We start from the raw sequence: 16,791 nt of genomic DNA, 5'->3' as shown, positions 1-16,791 counted from the left end.
TCAGCAGTTCAGTAGGATTTCAGTCCCTAAAATAGTCAAACACAGACTGCTTTCCCAAATGAGAAAGAGAGGTATCTTCTACTGCCTCTGCCAAGACAGAGACCCACCAACACACAGACAGGCAGTACTGGAAGCATTATTGAAACTCCAGAAGTTTGCAAAGCCAAAAATTATAAACTCAAGGTTCTTATGAGAGGAGACACATTAAACTCTTAAAAAGTAATCGCTGGTAATGAGCTCAGGTGCTTGTTTTCCCAAGGGATTCATTACACTCTCTGAGCACTGTCTCTGCATTCCTGCAGATACGTACTTTTTGCTGTGTGTAACAGAGGCAATTTGGAAGGGGGGTGTGAGGGAAGGGACACCCCTTATGCACAGCACTCAAGTCCAAACAATGAGGTTTTGTTCCCAAATCTGACAGCACATCCCTATATGACCTTCAACAAGTTAGTTACAAATTGTATGCTTCCATTTATGCTTCTGTAAGACTAAGTTCACAATACTAAACAAAGATACTGGGATGCTGCATGTTTTTTTGTTTCAGAGTTAGTGTTTTTTTTTTTGTTGTTAAACTTAGATCAGCAGTAGCACAGATACTAACAGGAACTCTACCCTCAGAGGTGCAATGCTTCCTACTGCTACGCACCTTCATTACAATATGATCCACTATGAGTTCTCCTCAAGGCCCTTCTATTTTCTCTTTACCATTAGAGCCAATTACTGCAACAAGCTCCCAGATATCTGGAGGGAGGTAAGTATTAGACAGTTGCCCCTCTTACTCATGTCTGTCTGCCTGCCTTCCTACAGGGCTGGGCACTGCAAGCATAGCAGAGAGCAAGGATCATGCTTAATGTACACTGACAACAGACAACCTACACGCTTCTTCCTTACAATGTGCATGCAAATGGAAGGAGTGGCCAGTGCTTCCTTTGTGGAAGAATCGTTATGCACCTGTAAAAGCTTATCCCAAGCCACTTTACTCTGCCTGATTAAGCTAGCACAGTGCTGACACAATCATCTGCTGAAATACTAATGAAAAATGGAGCAGAAGGAGCAGCTGACATCTTGCTGACTTCTTAAACCAAATGTAGCAGAATTAATGGAAAACTGTAAATTAGGGAAAGCTGGTCTTGTATCCTCTACCTCCTCTGGACACAAAACAGACATGAAACACTCCAGGAGCTGTTTCCTGCATATGCAGGGTAATCTCTTGCTGATTCAGTAAAGTTGCACTATTGTCTTATTGCTGCTTTCAAGCTAAACATGCAGCTGTATTTTCTAAAACACAGACAAAGCATCAGCACAGACCTACACAAGGCAGAAGAGCTACAAGCCTAACCCATTAACCTGTAACCAAATCATTATTACAGAAAAAAAAAAAAAAAGAAAGCCAAACACACAGAGAACACCCAGTGCCTTTCATACTGATGGCAAACATTTGCTTTAACTGCATTAAAAGAGTGTTTATAAGATTAAATCATAATCTTTAAGAAATGGGTTTTACCTTAGAGGACAGTGGATCATACATCCACATTTTCTCTCTTTGCTCTCAAGCTAATTTTTAATTATACTTTGGTGCTACAGAAAATGAACTACCTTAGTTTGGGTTTTTTGCAAAGTGTTCCAAATTTAGCAATGAAAGCAGGCAAAAAAAAAAAATCACTTTTATTTACTCTCCATGCAAGCTAATTAACCTATGAAAATAAAAGCATGCAAGCTCTCATGGCACATAGAAGATTTGTATTAGTGACAATTTAAGAAGTTTATCCATTTAAAGCAGGTCATTTCCTGAATTAGACATTCTCAGTGAAGTTCTTTGTCTTAAACTAAGCTAAGCCACTTTCTGTACACTCAGCAACAAAACCAAGTGTCAGATCAGTTACCAACATTTAAGGAAAAATAAGCACACACAAAAAAAGGTTATTTTTTTTCCTATCTACTGAATATGAAGTGCAGAACATCCAACCTATCAAACAGAAAGGATTCCTATACACATACTGGAAGATAACATAAGGATCTGTGGAACTTCTTGCACATAACACTCTGCTCAACCCCACACATTTCTTTTTCTACCAACGGGAAGGAAACTAAGTTTTTTGCAACAGCAGTCAGACTGAAATCTGTCCCTGCTTTGGTTTGTTTTACCCAGAATAGCTTGTTAACTCACCGTTCAATTTCCACATACCAGTTGGAAGCTACAGAAGGAAATAACATGACAACAAAAAACATACACATTTCAGCAACACAGCACACACTTCCTTAAAAGGTCTTTCACTCAATTTATTTTCTAAAGCTGGTAAATCTACCCACTAGACATCATCAGCACTGGAATTCACACAAATAGCACATATTGCAAGCTATTCATTTAGAGGTTCTCAGAGCCATATTAAAATCGTATATGATTTTGACTTAAAAAATTACAAATGGATCTTTCCAAGTGGTCTAGAAGGGAAGAGACTGATAAAACTTAGGTATCTGCCTATGCATAAGCAAGGCTGTAAGAAACATTTGATTTCAACAGTAGCAAGTAGCAAGAGTTGTAAGCAATTTTTTTATAGCATAGAGAGGCCTCTGAGCTACAAGAGTCAACTGAAGTTGTTCAGAAGGAAGTCAGTCTGGTGACACAGGAGACGCTGGGTTTCTGTGTCATTCTAACACTTCATAATGTAATTATTGAAAATAAATTCATTAAAAACTGAAAAGAATTCAATTCTGCCAGGACACTGAAAAGTAAATTTTCTCTTGAAGTTAGTATTTATTTTCAGCTGAAGAATCGTAACTGAAGCTGTGCTTTAACTCCATATGTTATTTCTGTATTGGTACTGATAAAGGTCATACTGTTTAGGACACCAAAGAAATTCCTTACTAGTATATTCAGCTTTATGCTATGGATTTTCAGATAACCTTTCACAGTTACACACACACTGGAAGGAGCTAGTCCCAGATTTTATTGGCAGGCAAAAGGATTTGGGGAAGGCATGACTTACTGGAACTTACATTTATATCGCATCTATAAAGAAGTTTTATTTATTTCCATTGTAAGACAGTTTCACTACTCTTCCCCCCGCTTAATCTCACTGTATATTAGAATAAAGGTACCCCAATTCACATGCACATGTCTCCATCATAAGAGATCACAGTCATACCAGTCTTCTAAAGAGTGCCAAGCAAAAAAAAAAAAAAAAAAAAGAATTTAGAGAAGATTAAGAAAAATGCAATTTCTGTATATTTAAGAAAGCTTACTTCAGGAGACAAAAAACGTACTTCCAGTTAAATACTCCGGGTCCAAAACTGGCTCTTAAAACTGTTCAGATTTTAAGTCTCTGTCTAAAAGAAAATAGGAATCTAATTTTCTGCCTGTCACTGAAGCTGCCTACCAGAAACAAAACAGATTTTAAATTTTTGCAGATTAAATACAGTATTTATAATGCCTTTTTCTCTGCAGTCAAAGCAAAAATCCTCACCAATAACATCATAACTTCTTCCCATTTTTTGTATCTCCCTCTCTCCCTGCTCTCTCCCAAGACAGCCACAACAGTGCACTCTCCTTTTAGCACTGCAGGTTTTCCTTAGAAACTTACTTGCTCTGCTTCTCCCGAATTCTTTTCCCTTCCTATCAGATAAACCTTCTAGATAACCAGAATACACATGGTCTGGAGGAAACTGTGCTACTCCCTGGCATTTAGATTTACTCAGAATTTGCCTTAGCAGGAAACTGCTTCCCCACTTTTCTGAGAACAGCAATTTCCAACTTGAGAGTCCTGAACACTGTCATCTTTCCTAAATGGTTCGGTAAAAGGATGCTTGTGGTCAATAAAGCTACATTCACTATTAGGGAGCCAAGTTTCATCCAGGTGAGTTCCCACCCCACCCACCCCCTTGGGGGGGGGGGAGGAATCTGTAAAGATACTTAAGACAAATCCTCTTAAAATCCACACAACTAAAATTTTATGAGAACTATTCCCAGATGAAGTGAAAGAGACAAAGGACAATTCATATGTTTTCAGATCAAAAATACAGATATAGTTCAAATACAGCAATACTGAGGGTGGGAAATTACTTCCCTCTTAAGTGAGTAAAGAACATAAAACATAAGACTGAGAACATCATGCGTTCTGAATAAATAGGCGAGTGCTATTACAGTTACTACAGACTGTTAGCACCAATGCTCAGAATAGTCAGACAACCCTGTTCTACCTCAATGCCACAACAGAGTGGGTGACAGCACACATTAAGTCTTCCTACTAAGGAGCACATAGCCCTTACCACAGAAAGAGAGAAAACTCTTCAAATTCAAACCTGTCCAAGCTCAGAGGCCAGACTGGATCAGTTACATGCTACAGGACAAATTACAATGCACAGCCACTCCTGAACGATTTTAACACTTACTTCATGACCAGATTGTCTGTTCTGGCCTGCCTTTTTTTATAAAATGCTCAATTACATTAAATACAAACACTCTGTATTATGTGCTGGTTAAATCTCTTCCTCTCCTTTCCTCCCTTCTCATCCCACAACACATACACTCTCCCAAATCTCATAACCCAGTGCCCTATGTCATACTGCCTAATCCTGCAGTGGCCCCACCATGGGCACTGCAAGTATAATCTGCTCAGTAGTCCAACTGGAGAGCAGATGGCTTCATACAAAGTGCTGATTAAAATACCCACCTCCACTACACATTAAACATATATGTATACATTTAATTTTATTATTTGCCAGTTTTACTGAGTAAATGTACAATGCATGTCCAAGAGAGGTACACATTTTTCAAAGCTACTGCACAAGTCCTCATTAGGAATTTTTGAACTGCAGCTTCCTTTCAGAAGGGGTAAACACAGCTGTACACAGATAAAACAGACTGCACCAATCCCACATCCAGCTGACCTTGAAACTTGGGGTGAAAATGAGCTACTAAATTAAAAAAAAAAAAAGGAAAAAAAAAAGAAAACCACCCCAAATTACTAGATTGGAACTAACAGAAGTGGTGGGTTTTTTGGTTTGTCTGCTTGAAGAAAAGAAAGACAAATCTCAGAACTCCCAAGAAAATGATGTAACTGAAGATTCTCTAACTTTCTGACACAGGGAAAAAGTCAGGAGCAGGAGACAGGTCAAAACTTGTGCCACAATTACCATGCTCATGTATTTGTCATATTTCCCATGAGTAAAACCAAATGAACCTCGCCTCTCAGAAGTATTTATATCAGCAGCTTTCTTTGGGTGGAGCAAACAACTCAGAAGAGTAAATAGACATTAACTCATACTACCTCACATACCACCACCAAAAGAAAAAACCAAACCTTGAAAATATGGCTTCTTCAAGCACCTCCAATCCAACCAGCTCATTTTAAAATATATACATCTATTTCACTTCATGGTATTAAAGCTGGTTTCAAATTTGATGCTCCATTACTAAAAACGGTAAGATATCTTACCGACAATGATGGATGCCAGAGAATTTAATAACCTGTACTGAATACTCATCACAGGTAGTCTAGTAGTAGATTCAACAAGTTCACTTTACAAGCTTGGTAGTAAGTAGAGTGCAGTTTATTTGCTTTTCTCCTTCATTTTTTTTTTTAATTAAAAAGAAAAAACAAATTGCATGTGAGCATCTATGGATGACTCTGTGTCTACATCAGGAGGGCAAAATACACACAGAGTTATGTGCTGCAAATCCTGAAAAAATAGCAATAGTAAATTCTGCTTAAAGTAGCTTCACAAAACACAGACTTAAGCGAGGCCAGGAAGCACGGCAAGCTAGGGAGGGAAAGAATCCACACCGACTAGTGAGGACACGCTACAGCTAATGAAGCCTCTTCCAGCACCAGAGACCCGGCCTGAAATTCCTGCTGTAGGGCTCCTGAGCCGCGGAGCCTGCGGGAGGCACCGATTGCCATTTTGAAACACCACCACCTCACGCTTTCCCACCGGTGCCTGTGGACAGGCAGCTTCCTGCCCCTGCCAGCTGCCCGCCGCGGCGGGCCCGCGGATTCCCCCACCCCACCGGGGGACTGAACTCCGTGATGTCACGCGTGTGCGGGGCCCCTTCCGCTCCCCGCGCCGCTGCGGATGGCGGCCCCGCGCTGCCGGCCCGGCTCCGGCGGAGGAGGCGGCTGGCACCCGCGCTCCACGTGAGGCGCTGGGGGCGCGCGGAGCTGCCCACCTCAGCAACCGTCACCAACCGCCGCCCTGCGGGCTTTCCCCTGAGGGAGCCGCGCCGCCCGGGAGCAAGGGGGAAACCTGAGGTACCGGCTCTGAGCCGGCCACACGGAGAAGCTCGCCGGCCCTCACGCCACACTCACCCCCCTCCCCAGCACATGGAGGTCTCCGGGATGTGACTCATAATAAATAATTACAGAAGGGGAAGAAAAATGATGGGGGGAAAAAAGCAGAAGGAAAAAAAAAAAGAAAAAGAGAAGAGACACACCCTCTGAGCCGGGCTGACATAATAACCCCCTCCCTTCCCCTCCGGAGCGAGGGGGGGAGGGAGGGAAGCTCAGTCGTTCGGCTGGAAAAGTTGAAAGAAAAGGCAAAGCCGGGAGAGCGGCTGCGGGGCGGGAAGCCGCGGCGGGGACAGCCGGGGGCCGCGCTGCTCCTCAGGCGGCTTCGGCCCCACAGCCCGCACCCGAGAGCTGAGCCCAGCCGAGCCTCCCCGCTTCACCGGCGGCGGCCCCCTGTGCGCTGCGCTGCCGCCCCTCACCTGGATGTAGTTGTTTTCGCAGTAGTCGGCGACTCGAGTGAGGTTCTGGTAGCTCTCGAGCAGAGCCCGCTTGCCAGAAGGGATTTCCTCCTCTAGCAACATCTGCAACTCTGCCATTTTCCAACCCTCCGCATCGCTTCCTCTTGCATTAAAGAGACAGCAGCAGCGTCGTGCTCTCAACCCGCCTGGTATTGTGGGATTCCTCCTCGCCTCGCTTTCGTGAGCTCTCGCTTTCCCCACCCATCCTCCCCCCTCCGAGGGGAGGAAAAAAAAAAGCTGTAAAAAAAAAAAAAAAAAAAAAAAAAAAAGGGAAGAACCCACGCCCGCTTTGCACAGCAAGCCGGGAGCTGTAGGCAGCACTGCGCGCCGTACAGGGCGCATGCGAAGGGCTAGCGCTGCTCATGGCCGCCACCCGCGGCCGTGAGGGGAGGTGCGCTTCTGTTGGCCCACCGGCCCGCCTGACTCCCATGGGCAGCAGGGGTCTGCAGAGCTGTCGGACCGTTCTGCTGGGCGCCTAGGGACGACGGGAAACGGTTGTGTCCTTCCCTCGCACTTCTCAGAATTAGCCCCAGCCCCATTAGTGTCGCCCTGAAAGTGGTGCCTCTCTGCAGAAGCCAAAGGGGTCTGGGAGGGCAGCGCTGCCCTGGTTATCCAGCTTCCTGCAGGCCAGACTCTTGTAAGATAACAGTAAAATTGGTAAAACAATAGGAGTGTCATGATTAATTTCAGTTAGTCCCATAGCAGGGGCTTATCCCTTAGGGAGGGAGAAATAATCTAAGCTGTGCAGGTATTTGTGAAGGCCTGCCAAGAAGTAATTTACAATTTGCATTTTTCTGGTCTTAGTTTTATAAGAAGAACTGATACATTTGGCTGATGTAAATACATTATTCCTGCCCGTATTTTACCTCAGTTCTTCGGTTTTAGTTTCTTAAGAATAACTAATATATTTGGCTGAGATAAATGCATTATTCCTGCCACTCTTTTATCTCAGTTGTTAATCGGTCTTCTGGGCCTCCTCTAGTTGTTGCAAGGTGTGGAAGATAAGCCATGATTATTTAGTACAATCTTTCTTGCATGTAGTTTTTTTTTGAAAGCAAAATCCTGTTTTCTGTGATCATACCAGAAGAAAAGCCAATAACAGCAGGTGGCTGCTATGCTGGGATGTCCAAGCCTGCCTTTGCAATGAGTAACAGGCCCAGAAGAAGCAGTTTCCAAGATCTGTTATTCATGCCTTGGCTTTACGTGCTGTGTGTATGCAATTACAAAAACAACTGGTATTAGTCCTTGCATTTTAGTAGTTGCCCCAGAGAAACCCACACAGTGGTGAAAAGTCAGCAGGTTTCAGAAAGAAATGTTCTCAAACACATTATAATAAGAGCAGACTGACTCACCTCTGAGTAACTGTGTGGTATTTTGCATGTCCTCTGAAGTCTTCAGTTTGCAACACTGAAAACTGTTCCATTCAGGATCCTTCAGCATACCTGCTGATGTCTCTAAATCAAGGCGGGAAGAGGAAAAATAATTCTTCCTTCCCTCTGAGGTCAGTAAAATGTAACATCTTGGTCTAGAACTGTGGAAGTGAGGATGAATGGTAGGTAGCATGGAAGAACTGATGGGCCTGAGAAGGTCTTTGCAGCTGGAGTTACAAAAAACGACCCCCTGGCTGGGAACAGCTAGGCAGGTGCTAAGGGAGAGATTTGAGGGCTGTCTAGGACAGCATAGAAAGGAGCTGGTACATTTCCAGCCCTTGTTGTGGGGTAGAAATGCATTTACATTGCCATCTTCTGATGGTTAATTTATTTGGCAGCTTAGCAAAATTGTTTCCAAAGTGGCTTCAATAACTCTCTTTAGGACAGCACGTAATTTCCAGTAAAATATTTTATTTTTATTCCCTTTTAATGTAAAACAATTAAATTTGATCTTCAACACTACTGAGGTATAGACAAGCTTTTAACAGGTCCCAGGGTAAGTGTGATCAGAAACCATCTTAGGCATTGGCTTCTCCTTGTTTCCAGCACAATACAAATGTTATAATACAAAGACAAATTTTATTTCTTTCTTCAGTATGGCTACAAATTGCTTAACACCCATTGGCATCATCTGTAATTGCCTACAAATCACAGAGTGGCTTCCTGGAAGGTCTTAACATCCTCAAAACTGGTGTCAGCTCTTCCTAAAATGTTATGGCTGCCCCTGTACCCAGAGACGGCAGATATGTGGAGCCTTACACGTCGGTACGAGAAAAAAGCAGTGGTGTGTGTTTTGCTAAATGTGTTGTGCTTCACTTTGGTGGGCAACCTACTCCTACAAGCAGATGGCAGCTGAGCAGGGCAGTGCTGACTCCCAGGAAACAAACCCACTTCAGGCAGTAGAGTATAGACTCCAGGGAGGCTTACAGCCGCTTCCCCTGCAGTGGATGTCGACCCAAAAAAGAACAAAAGAAACCCCACCAAACAAACAAACAAAAAAAAAAAAACCCAAACAAACAAAAACCCCACCGTTAAAATGTGCTCTCAAGACCTTGAAAGACCGCGTCAAAGAGCGCCACCTTGTGACAGCTACATTGTGACTTCAGCCTTCCTGGCACAGACTGGTGTTACCCGATGTCTGGTGGATATACCCCAACTGGCGCCGCGCTAAGTCAGCTCCAGCAGGACTTTTTAACTTAGTGCCTTACTACCGTAGCAGTGCAAGGGCCACACAATGCAAGATGCACTGGGAACTGTGGTGCAGACATGCCCAACAGATCCAGGTTCAGCAGGCCTTACTAGCTCCTGCCCCTTGCTAGCCCTCCTGCTTTCAGAATGATTCTGCAGGGTCACCTGAGTGTCTTTGCAGTGTGTTCCTCTTGTCTGAGGTTCTTGGAACGTTTATTGACCCAGATGCAAGAGACCCAAGCTGGCTCCATGCGCAGTGTGTACACAGAGAAATTCCAAAGCACCTGAAAGGACAGAGACATTCAGGTACTTCTGCAAGTGCCAGCCAAATCTAGCAGAACCAGCACTGAGCCACAGCCAATAGACCTTGGACTTGAGCTGATATTTGCTGAAGACACTGCTGTGCATCTGAACTGCATTCACTGGGTTTTTATTTAGAAACTGTTTTATTTTGCTAGGTTGGTTTGTTTCTTTGGTTTTTAATATACTTTCCCACTGCCCCAGGCAATAAACTGCTGATTAGAAGGAAAAACTAACTGACTTGCCCAAGATACTTAAAGTGTGCAAGAGAGCTGGGAATGAAAATTTTCCTGGCTGGGGTGGCTGGACTGGTAGAGGAAAAAATGCAGTGATGCTCTTCAGGCACCATCCAGTCACCTGAATGAGATCCCATCTGGAGTACATTGTGCTTATATACTTCTCATTGTCTCAGCTGTCCATCTGAGATTTGCTCCTCCTCAGTGGGGCATGATGATCTCCAAGGGTAACACTGCCCTTCTGCCCAGTTCCAACTGGGAGAGAAAAATGTGACTGTATTCTAAACACACCTGTTTAGAACAGCATCAAAGTAACAGCATCAAAGCAACTTCTCCTGCACTGTAATTTGTGTAGCTCTGTAACTATTCCCTTTTCTAGGCCATAGATTGACACGTGTCTTTGTTTTTCCCTTGGGAACAGTACTTGCTTCAGTAGTGTTGATTGGAAAATAATATTTTGTGGAATGTTTCTCAGCTGGGTTAATTCCTGGTTTGGTTGTTTAGCTACACAAGCACTTTTGACAGTGCAATGGACAGGGAGATGAGGGATCTGAGGACACCTGGAAGCACAGAGGACACAGTGCCTGTTCAGATCAGCCATTATCAGCTCCACTGCCAAATACCAAGTCTCGTGTTCTTGTAAGAAAATTTTTGTTGATAACAGTGATAGAGTAAAACAAGTGTGGCAGTATTGAGACAATCCTATGTGAATACTTAATGCTATAACTTCAATGGTTTGGGACCAAAAGTTGTCCTTTTCATATTTCCTACACCAAATTAGAGTAGCTGCCCAAGAAGGTACATAACTCTGTTGGTTTGCTTTCCTGTCCTTTAGATCCATCCCACAAAGCCTTACTTAAGAACCAGAAGAATTAACCATATTGCTATTTCAATTGTCATCACAGAGTGTCTGAGTATTGCAGAGATGAATGGGGCTGTTCCCACTTCTCAGAGAAAATTTGTCAGGCTCTCGGTGCTCTCGTGGGCACCTCCACACACCCCTTTTTCCAGTGAATATTTTTAAGGTTTTTCTCACAGTTGTAACAACTGGAAATGCTCCCTCCTGCTTTGCCATGGGAGCAGGAATCTTTGGGGTAGGGCTGCACCCCTGAGCCTGGCCCAGGGACTCCCTCTCGCCCTCCTGGCAGTAGTTGCTAGGCAGCCGGCGAGCTCTGTGCGGCAGAGCCAGCACACAACAGCCAGGCATTGCTAGGCAGCCTGAGAGCACAGGAATAATAACATTCAAAATTGCAGCTTTGAGAATGCACAAGATACGAGCAGCACAAAGATAAATAGTGTTACTGTACTTTGACATGACCTTTCTCCTGTAATGTATTTTCACTTGCAGAATTTGCCTTCTGTCTTTACCTCATTTTTCATAAACTCCTCTTCATCCCTCCTGAGTGCTTATCTTTGCTCCTCAGCAGTGCTCTAGCGTCAACAGTCCTTCCTTTGCTGTCACCTCCCCTACCAGTTTCTCAATCTGTCATCTCAGATGTTCCCCTCCCATGTTATGCTGGATCCCCTCTTCCTTTGACCCCTTTCATTTTGGTCTTCACTCTTTCATCTTTCTCAGCTCAGAATCTGGCCACCAGATTGCCTCCTGACTTTGCCTTCCCATTTTCACTGCATCAGAGAATTCCTCCCATATCTTCTGTTCCCATCTCCTGATCTAGGTCCCTTCTGCTGCCATCACTTCCAGCTGCCCATCAACTACTGCCAAGGCAGAGGAGGCATCCACCACCCTAAGAGCATGGAAAAAATGGCAGATCCAGACTGCAGTAATGAAGCCATACATATGCAGAACCTCAAGAAAGCCCATTTCTTTCTTCCTAGACCTAAATTAGGTAACATAGGTGTTGCGTGACATGACAAGATGACTTGCTTCTTACACCAGTAACAAGCAAGGCTAAACTATTTTGTCATTAAAATATTTTGAGGAAAGCCTGGCTTTAAAGCAAGCAATTAAAGCAGGAGATGGATTTCTGGCAGTAATCATTTTTATTTGCAAATGTTCTTTTATTTAGTGGCTTGGGGGGGGGGGGCACCCAATGAAAAAAAAAAAATATTTTTAAAATATGAAAAAAATCAATCCCATTGCAAAGGGTAAGCCCTGAGTGAAAGTCAATATGTTGGATAGACCCGTGCAGGTTTGGCCCACACATTAGAGGGCAGGTTGGAATTTCCTGATGAAATAGCTATTTGTTGGGTGATACCAATCCTTTGAAATGGAAGACTTTCTTTGATATGTATATGTGAAATGAAACTTCCCCAGGAAAGTTTTTTTCACCCTGCATAGATCTTCTAGTCAAAAGCAGACAGAGACACCTTGCCCTGCATAAAGTAGTATTTGCATAATTAGCTGTGAAAGGGAATATAGCAGATCCAAAGGCAAGTCTTCTGTGTCCTGAGAGTTAATAAGGTTTTCTGGACTGTGCTTACTACATACAGAACTGAAGTGTTTCTGGTGTTCCTTGAAGCATCTCTAATATCCAGGCTTCTCTGTTCTCTATCAGTTCCCAGTCTCCTATGAACCTGGATAAGGAAGAGTTGACTGTAATAATTCCATCATCCTGTTTATATGCACCTCAAAATTGATTAGTTCATGCTAATGGCTATACCTAACTGCAATCTCTAGCCTAATTTATTTCCTATCTTCAGTACTAAGTTTCTGTACACTAATTAGAAAGCAGTAAACATCTATGTTTCAGTTCTCAGTGTTTCAGAGCTAGCACTTGATCTATCTCTACGGATATTTTACTTTTTCATAAATTTAAATTATTCATGTATGTCCATTTTTATGCTAAATAAAAAGAAATGAAAGACTTATGAAAATGTTCTTAGCATAATGCAAAGCCTTAAAATAATGTAATATTGTGAAGATAATTTAATTGCACAATTGCAATTTTTCATTGTGTTTGAAGAAATGTGTACATGGATGGGAATTACTTTTATACATTTTCTAGTCAAAAGATTGTTTTTTTCCTAAGCACCACAGGTTTTTTGATGCAGATTAAAAGCATTCGCATTCTGTACTGATTAATTGGTGTGCCTCTTTTGCATTTAAATATATACTTCATTGAATTGCAGCTTTCCCTCAAAAAGGAGAAAAGAAAAAATAATTAAATGATAACATCGTGCCACTACAGAAAGAGTGCTATTTTCTCAATAAAAATAAATATTTGACAGCAATTCTGTAGTGATAGTGTTTCTCAGCACAATATTTGGACGGCAAAATAAGGCACAGCATAATAGGTTGGGGGGGGAGGGGGGTTCAGCAAGTGAAAACACATTACAGTTACTGGGTCTGTTCCAGCTCCCAGTGAAACAGTAAAGCTTCAACTGCAAGCTTTCAACTGAGTGGAGTAGTATTTGAAAAGGAGCATCTTCAATAGGCAGAAGGAATGGGACTGGATGCACTCAACTGTCGGATGTAGTTGTCTACTAGAAAATAATTTTCACACTAAGATAACATTGACTTCCTCCTTGGTATAGTCCCAGTCAGAGCTCAAACACAGACTGTGCAGATAATGAGAGTAAAAGTCATTACACACAGACTGAGGCTATTCTCTGTTGGGAACACTTAAAAATAAATCAGGCCATTTAGTGCCATCCAACGGAATTTAAAGGGTAAGCAGGGCTCTTCACAAGAAATAGGGGGTTTCTTTCCTGATACTTTTCATTACATAACAGGAACAATCTCTTGTGCCTATGAGATTGATTACATGTCTTGAACTTAGTTTAGATATTAATCACTCAGCAACCACTTATTGTTTCCTGTAGCATAATGCAGTAAAAATTGTCCTTTAATTATCATTAATGAAAGTTACCTGTGGTGAAAGTGAATATATGCCACTGGAAAATTACTTGGTTCAGAGGGCAGCAGTTGCAAATATGAACAATCTTTATGATGCACAGGCACAATTAGAAGTAAATATGTAAATTACCAATGGGCAGCTTCCTGCTATGCTTAGCTACTTGGTGTCAACATTAGTTGTGAATGTTTCAATTTATTTGGTCATAACCATAATAATCCTATAGTATTTCTGGCCAGTGTGTTTCCTAAAGAAACTTAAACAGTGTTGTGTAATAGAGAAGTACTTAGTTAAAAAGGTTTCTAACCTTCTTTAAAATAATTCTGAGTTTGAAATGGGTTGATTATGCTTGCTATCACTTCTCTTTAAATGTCTGACCCTCCACTCTGTATCTGACATGTTTGTACTTCTCAACATTCCTTCACTGCATAAGGTGGAGGCTGTCTAGGTTTTTACATCAATTGGAAGATGTCTCATAACAGTGCTTATGCACTAAGGGGAAAAAAAGATTTGTTTAATACTGTTCTGACTGCAAAAGAGATCAAGATGCTATTTTACATGCAAGATATATTATACACAGTTCACTGTACTGTATGTGAAATTTATAGTTAAGTTTTCCCTTGTAATACTTTGTTTTCAGTTGCTTATACCTTTGCCAGTCTTAATTTAGCCCTAGTAGCGTGTATTTCTATTTCAGACTTTATTTTTCCCCTTCAGGGGATTTCTGAGATGGAAACAGGAAGAAATGCTTTTTTATCAAATCTGTTACAAATATTTCAGCCAAGAGGTTTAAAACCCCAGCAGCTCTACATTTTGAATGAGGACTTTCAAATTCGGCAGGAGGTTGTTTTAGGGCCACACCTTTTGCTCTTCCGGAGAAAACCTCATGACATTGGGTTAATTCCTAAGTTTCTAAAAGCAATATATCTGCATACTCTCAGTGAGTTTTTAAGAGTTAAGATACATCCACTGAGGAACTGGGCTATGTTGATGATGTTTCACTGTGCACTGCAAGGTCCAAGGGATTTTCTCTGGTTTTGTTTTTTCAAAGGATATTGCTGTGATGTATAATGCTATGGAGGGATTGTATCCCCTGGCAAGTAGAATGTAACACTATGACGAATTCTGGGACATGAGATAGTGGAGGGGTTTGCAGGGGTCAGAAGACGGTGCATATACAGGTGTGAAAGAAGAGAAGAATAGGTTGAGAGGAACTATGATTGTTTAGGTATGTGGAGTAACACAATGGGCTGATCATGGCAGAGAACAGGCAGGTTGAGGAGAGCACTGAAAACTAGAGACATTTCCCACACAGGACATAAGCTTGGATTCAAGAACTTATTTTCTCTCAAAAAAATCACAGAAAACTGCAGACTATAGTCTGCAATCATTGTCAGTTATTCCTGCTACGTAAGTCATTTGCTGTAGACCTGAAAATCAGATCCTGATGTTGGTACTGATGTTGACCACACACTGAACTATTAGCAGGCTGAAACACTACTTTGTCCAGTTAATTAGTAAGTGCCACCCTCTTACGATCTCACAGACAATGTGATACTTGTCTGGGTATCATCACACAGCCTAATAAAGGAGGCAGGTGTTTTTTATCCTAGGAATTTGTTGAAACAGACTCTCTTTTGAAAACTCTTCTGGTTTCCAGTGGAAGAAAAAGTGTTCTGTCAAAGAAAAAAAAAAAGCTGAATATCGTTGTTGAAATGGCTAATTTACATAATTTTTAATTATTATTATTGTCTGGCCTGAAAGGTTCCTTATTTCAGATAAAAGAATTTAGTATTCAAATGTTTTCTTATTCTGCACGAGAAAAGGAGCAGCAAATCTAACAAATGGTACCTCATTCAAAGATACTATGTTTTCCTAACTGAAAAAGCCTCATAGCTTCTTACAATAGCCTCATGCTATAATATTCTATTAGAAGAATAGAATTGCTATAAAACAATTTTCCATTACATTTCTGTGATGGGTATAAACTACATCAACCTGTAACACAAGCCTATAGCTGAAGTTATTCTGTTGCTGCAGTTCAGCTGAAAGCCAGGTGGTGTTGGTTAAAAGAGCAGTGAGTCAATCACATCCCTGCTACCTTCCAGAATGGTCAACGCTGGCCATGGCACACCAGTGGTAGGCCAGGCTGGTAGCTAATAGTGGCCCATTTCCTGAGCACATGGTAAACACCTGCATTTTCTGCATCAGAGTATCACTTATTTTACTCCTTAAGCAATACTAGTAATAGTTAGCAAATGACTATGAGAATATTGTGTGTATCAGTAGAAGATATTAATAGGAATGCCTAGCAGATCACCCAGTCCATCTCTTGAATATGGCAAAACTGTCCTCTGTAATTCATAGCCCAGCTTCTTATGCTCTCTAATTTTAAATGTCCCTGCTAAAAACGGCCATGAGTTTCCAATACGTCAGCTGTCAGACTATTCCACAGTCTGCTACGGTACTGCACAACTTGCACAATGCTAAGGCTGATGCTGCCATGCGACTTTTCACAGATTTGCATACAAACGTACTTTTCAAAGGTTTAGCGAAGCCACAGGGGAATATATTTATTTGTAAGTGCCCAGGAATCAGGTCACAGCAACAATCTAACAATTCATGTTTAATCCATTGCTAGGGCTTATTCACAAAATAGATTGTATAAATTAGGCTGTCCAATGCATGACCATTTTTGTGAGAAAGTTTTTAATCAAATAAAGGGAAGTATTTTGACTCAAGAACTAGATGATCTCTAAGGTCTATTCCAACCCAAACCATTCTATGATTCTATGGTTCCATTAAAAGAAAACAAGTAAAAAGGCTTACTCACTGTGAAAAAACGGTTTTGCTATGCAGGGTAATACCAAAACAAATTCATGCCTTAATGTATGTCAGAAATCTCACAATAGCAGGCTGGCTTTGGTGTTTGCCCCTCTCTTCCCGCCCCCCCAGACAGATCTCTCTGATCATTTGTCTTCTGAATTTGCATAGGAAAAAATCAAAATAGTGAAATAACATCTTTTGTGATCAGTTGGCATGTATTTATTTATTACAGCCACACACCAGTTGTTTTACAT

General features: G+C 41.8%; 1 protein-coding gene across 15 annotated transcripts in view; it reads right to left on the bottom strand.

The window, feature by feature from the left end:
* ABI1 (abl interactor 1) overlaps positions 1–6,973 on the bottom strand; it is an 81,794-nt gene extending 74,821 nt beyond the window's left edge. For 6 of the 15 annotated variants that reach the window (XM_061468210.1, XM_061468207.1, XM_061468211.1 and 3 more), the window contains exon 1: positions 6,704–6,972. In XM_061468210.1, coding sequence (XP_061324194.1) covers positions 6,704–6,820 — 117 coding nt within the window. In that variant the 5' untranslated portion in view covers positions 6,821–6,972. Of the gene's footprint in view, positions 1–6,703 lie in introns of all 15 variants that reach the window. The other 9 variants (XM_061468198.1, XM_061468202.1, XM_061468205.1 and 6 more) reach the window with 2 other exon arrangements.
* Between the last annotated feature and the right edge of the window lie 9,818 nt (positions 6,974–16,791).

The sequence above is a fragment of the Pezoporus flaviventris genome, unplaced genomic scaffold (assembly GCF_033815535.1).
Source record: "Pezoporus flaviventris isolate CSIRO_AGI_PZ_B2104156 unplaced genomic scaffold, CSIRO_AGI_Pfla_v1 ptg000047l, whole genome shotgun sequence".
NCBI classification, from domain to species: Eukaryota; Metazoa; Chordata; class Aves; order Psittaciformes; family Psittacidae; genus Pezoporus; species Pezoporus flaviventris.
The sequence above is the reverse complement of the archived record's forward strand: the minus strand, read 5'-3'. Positions and strand labels throughout refer to the sequence as shown.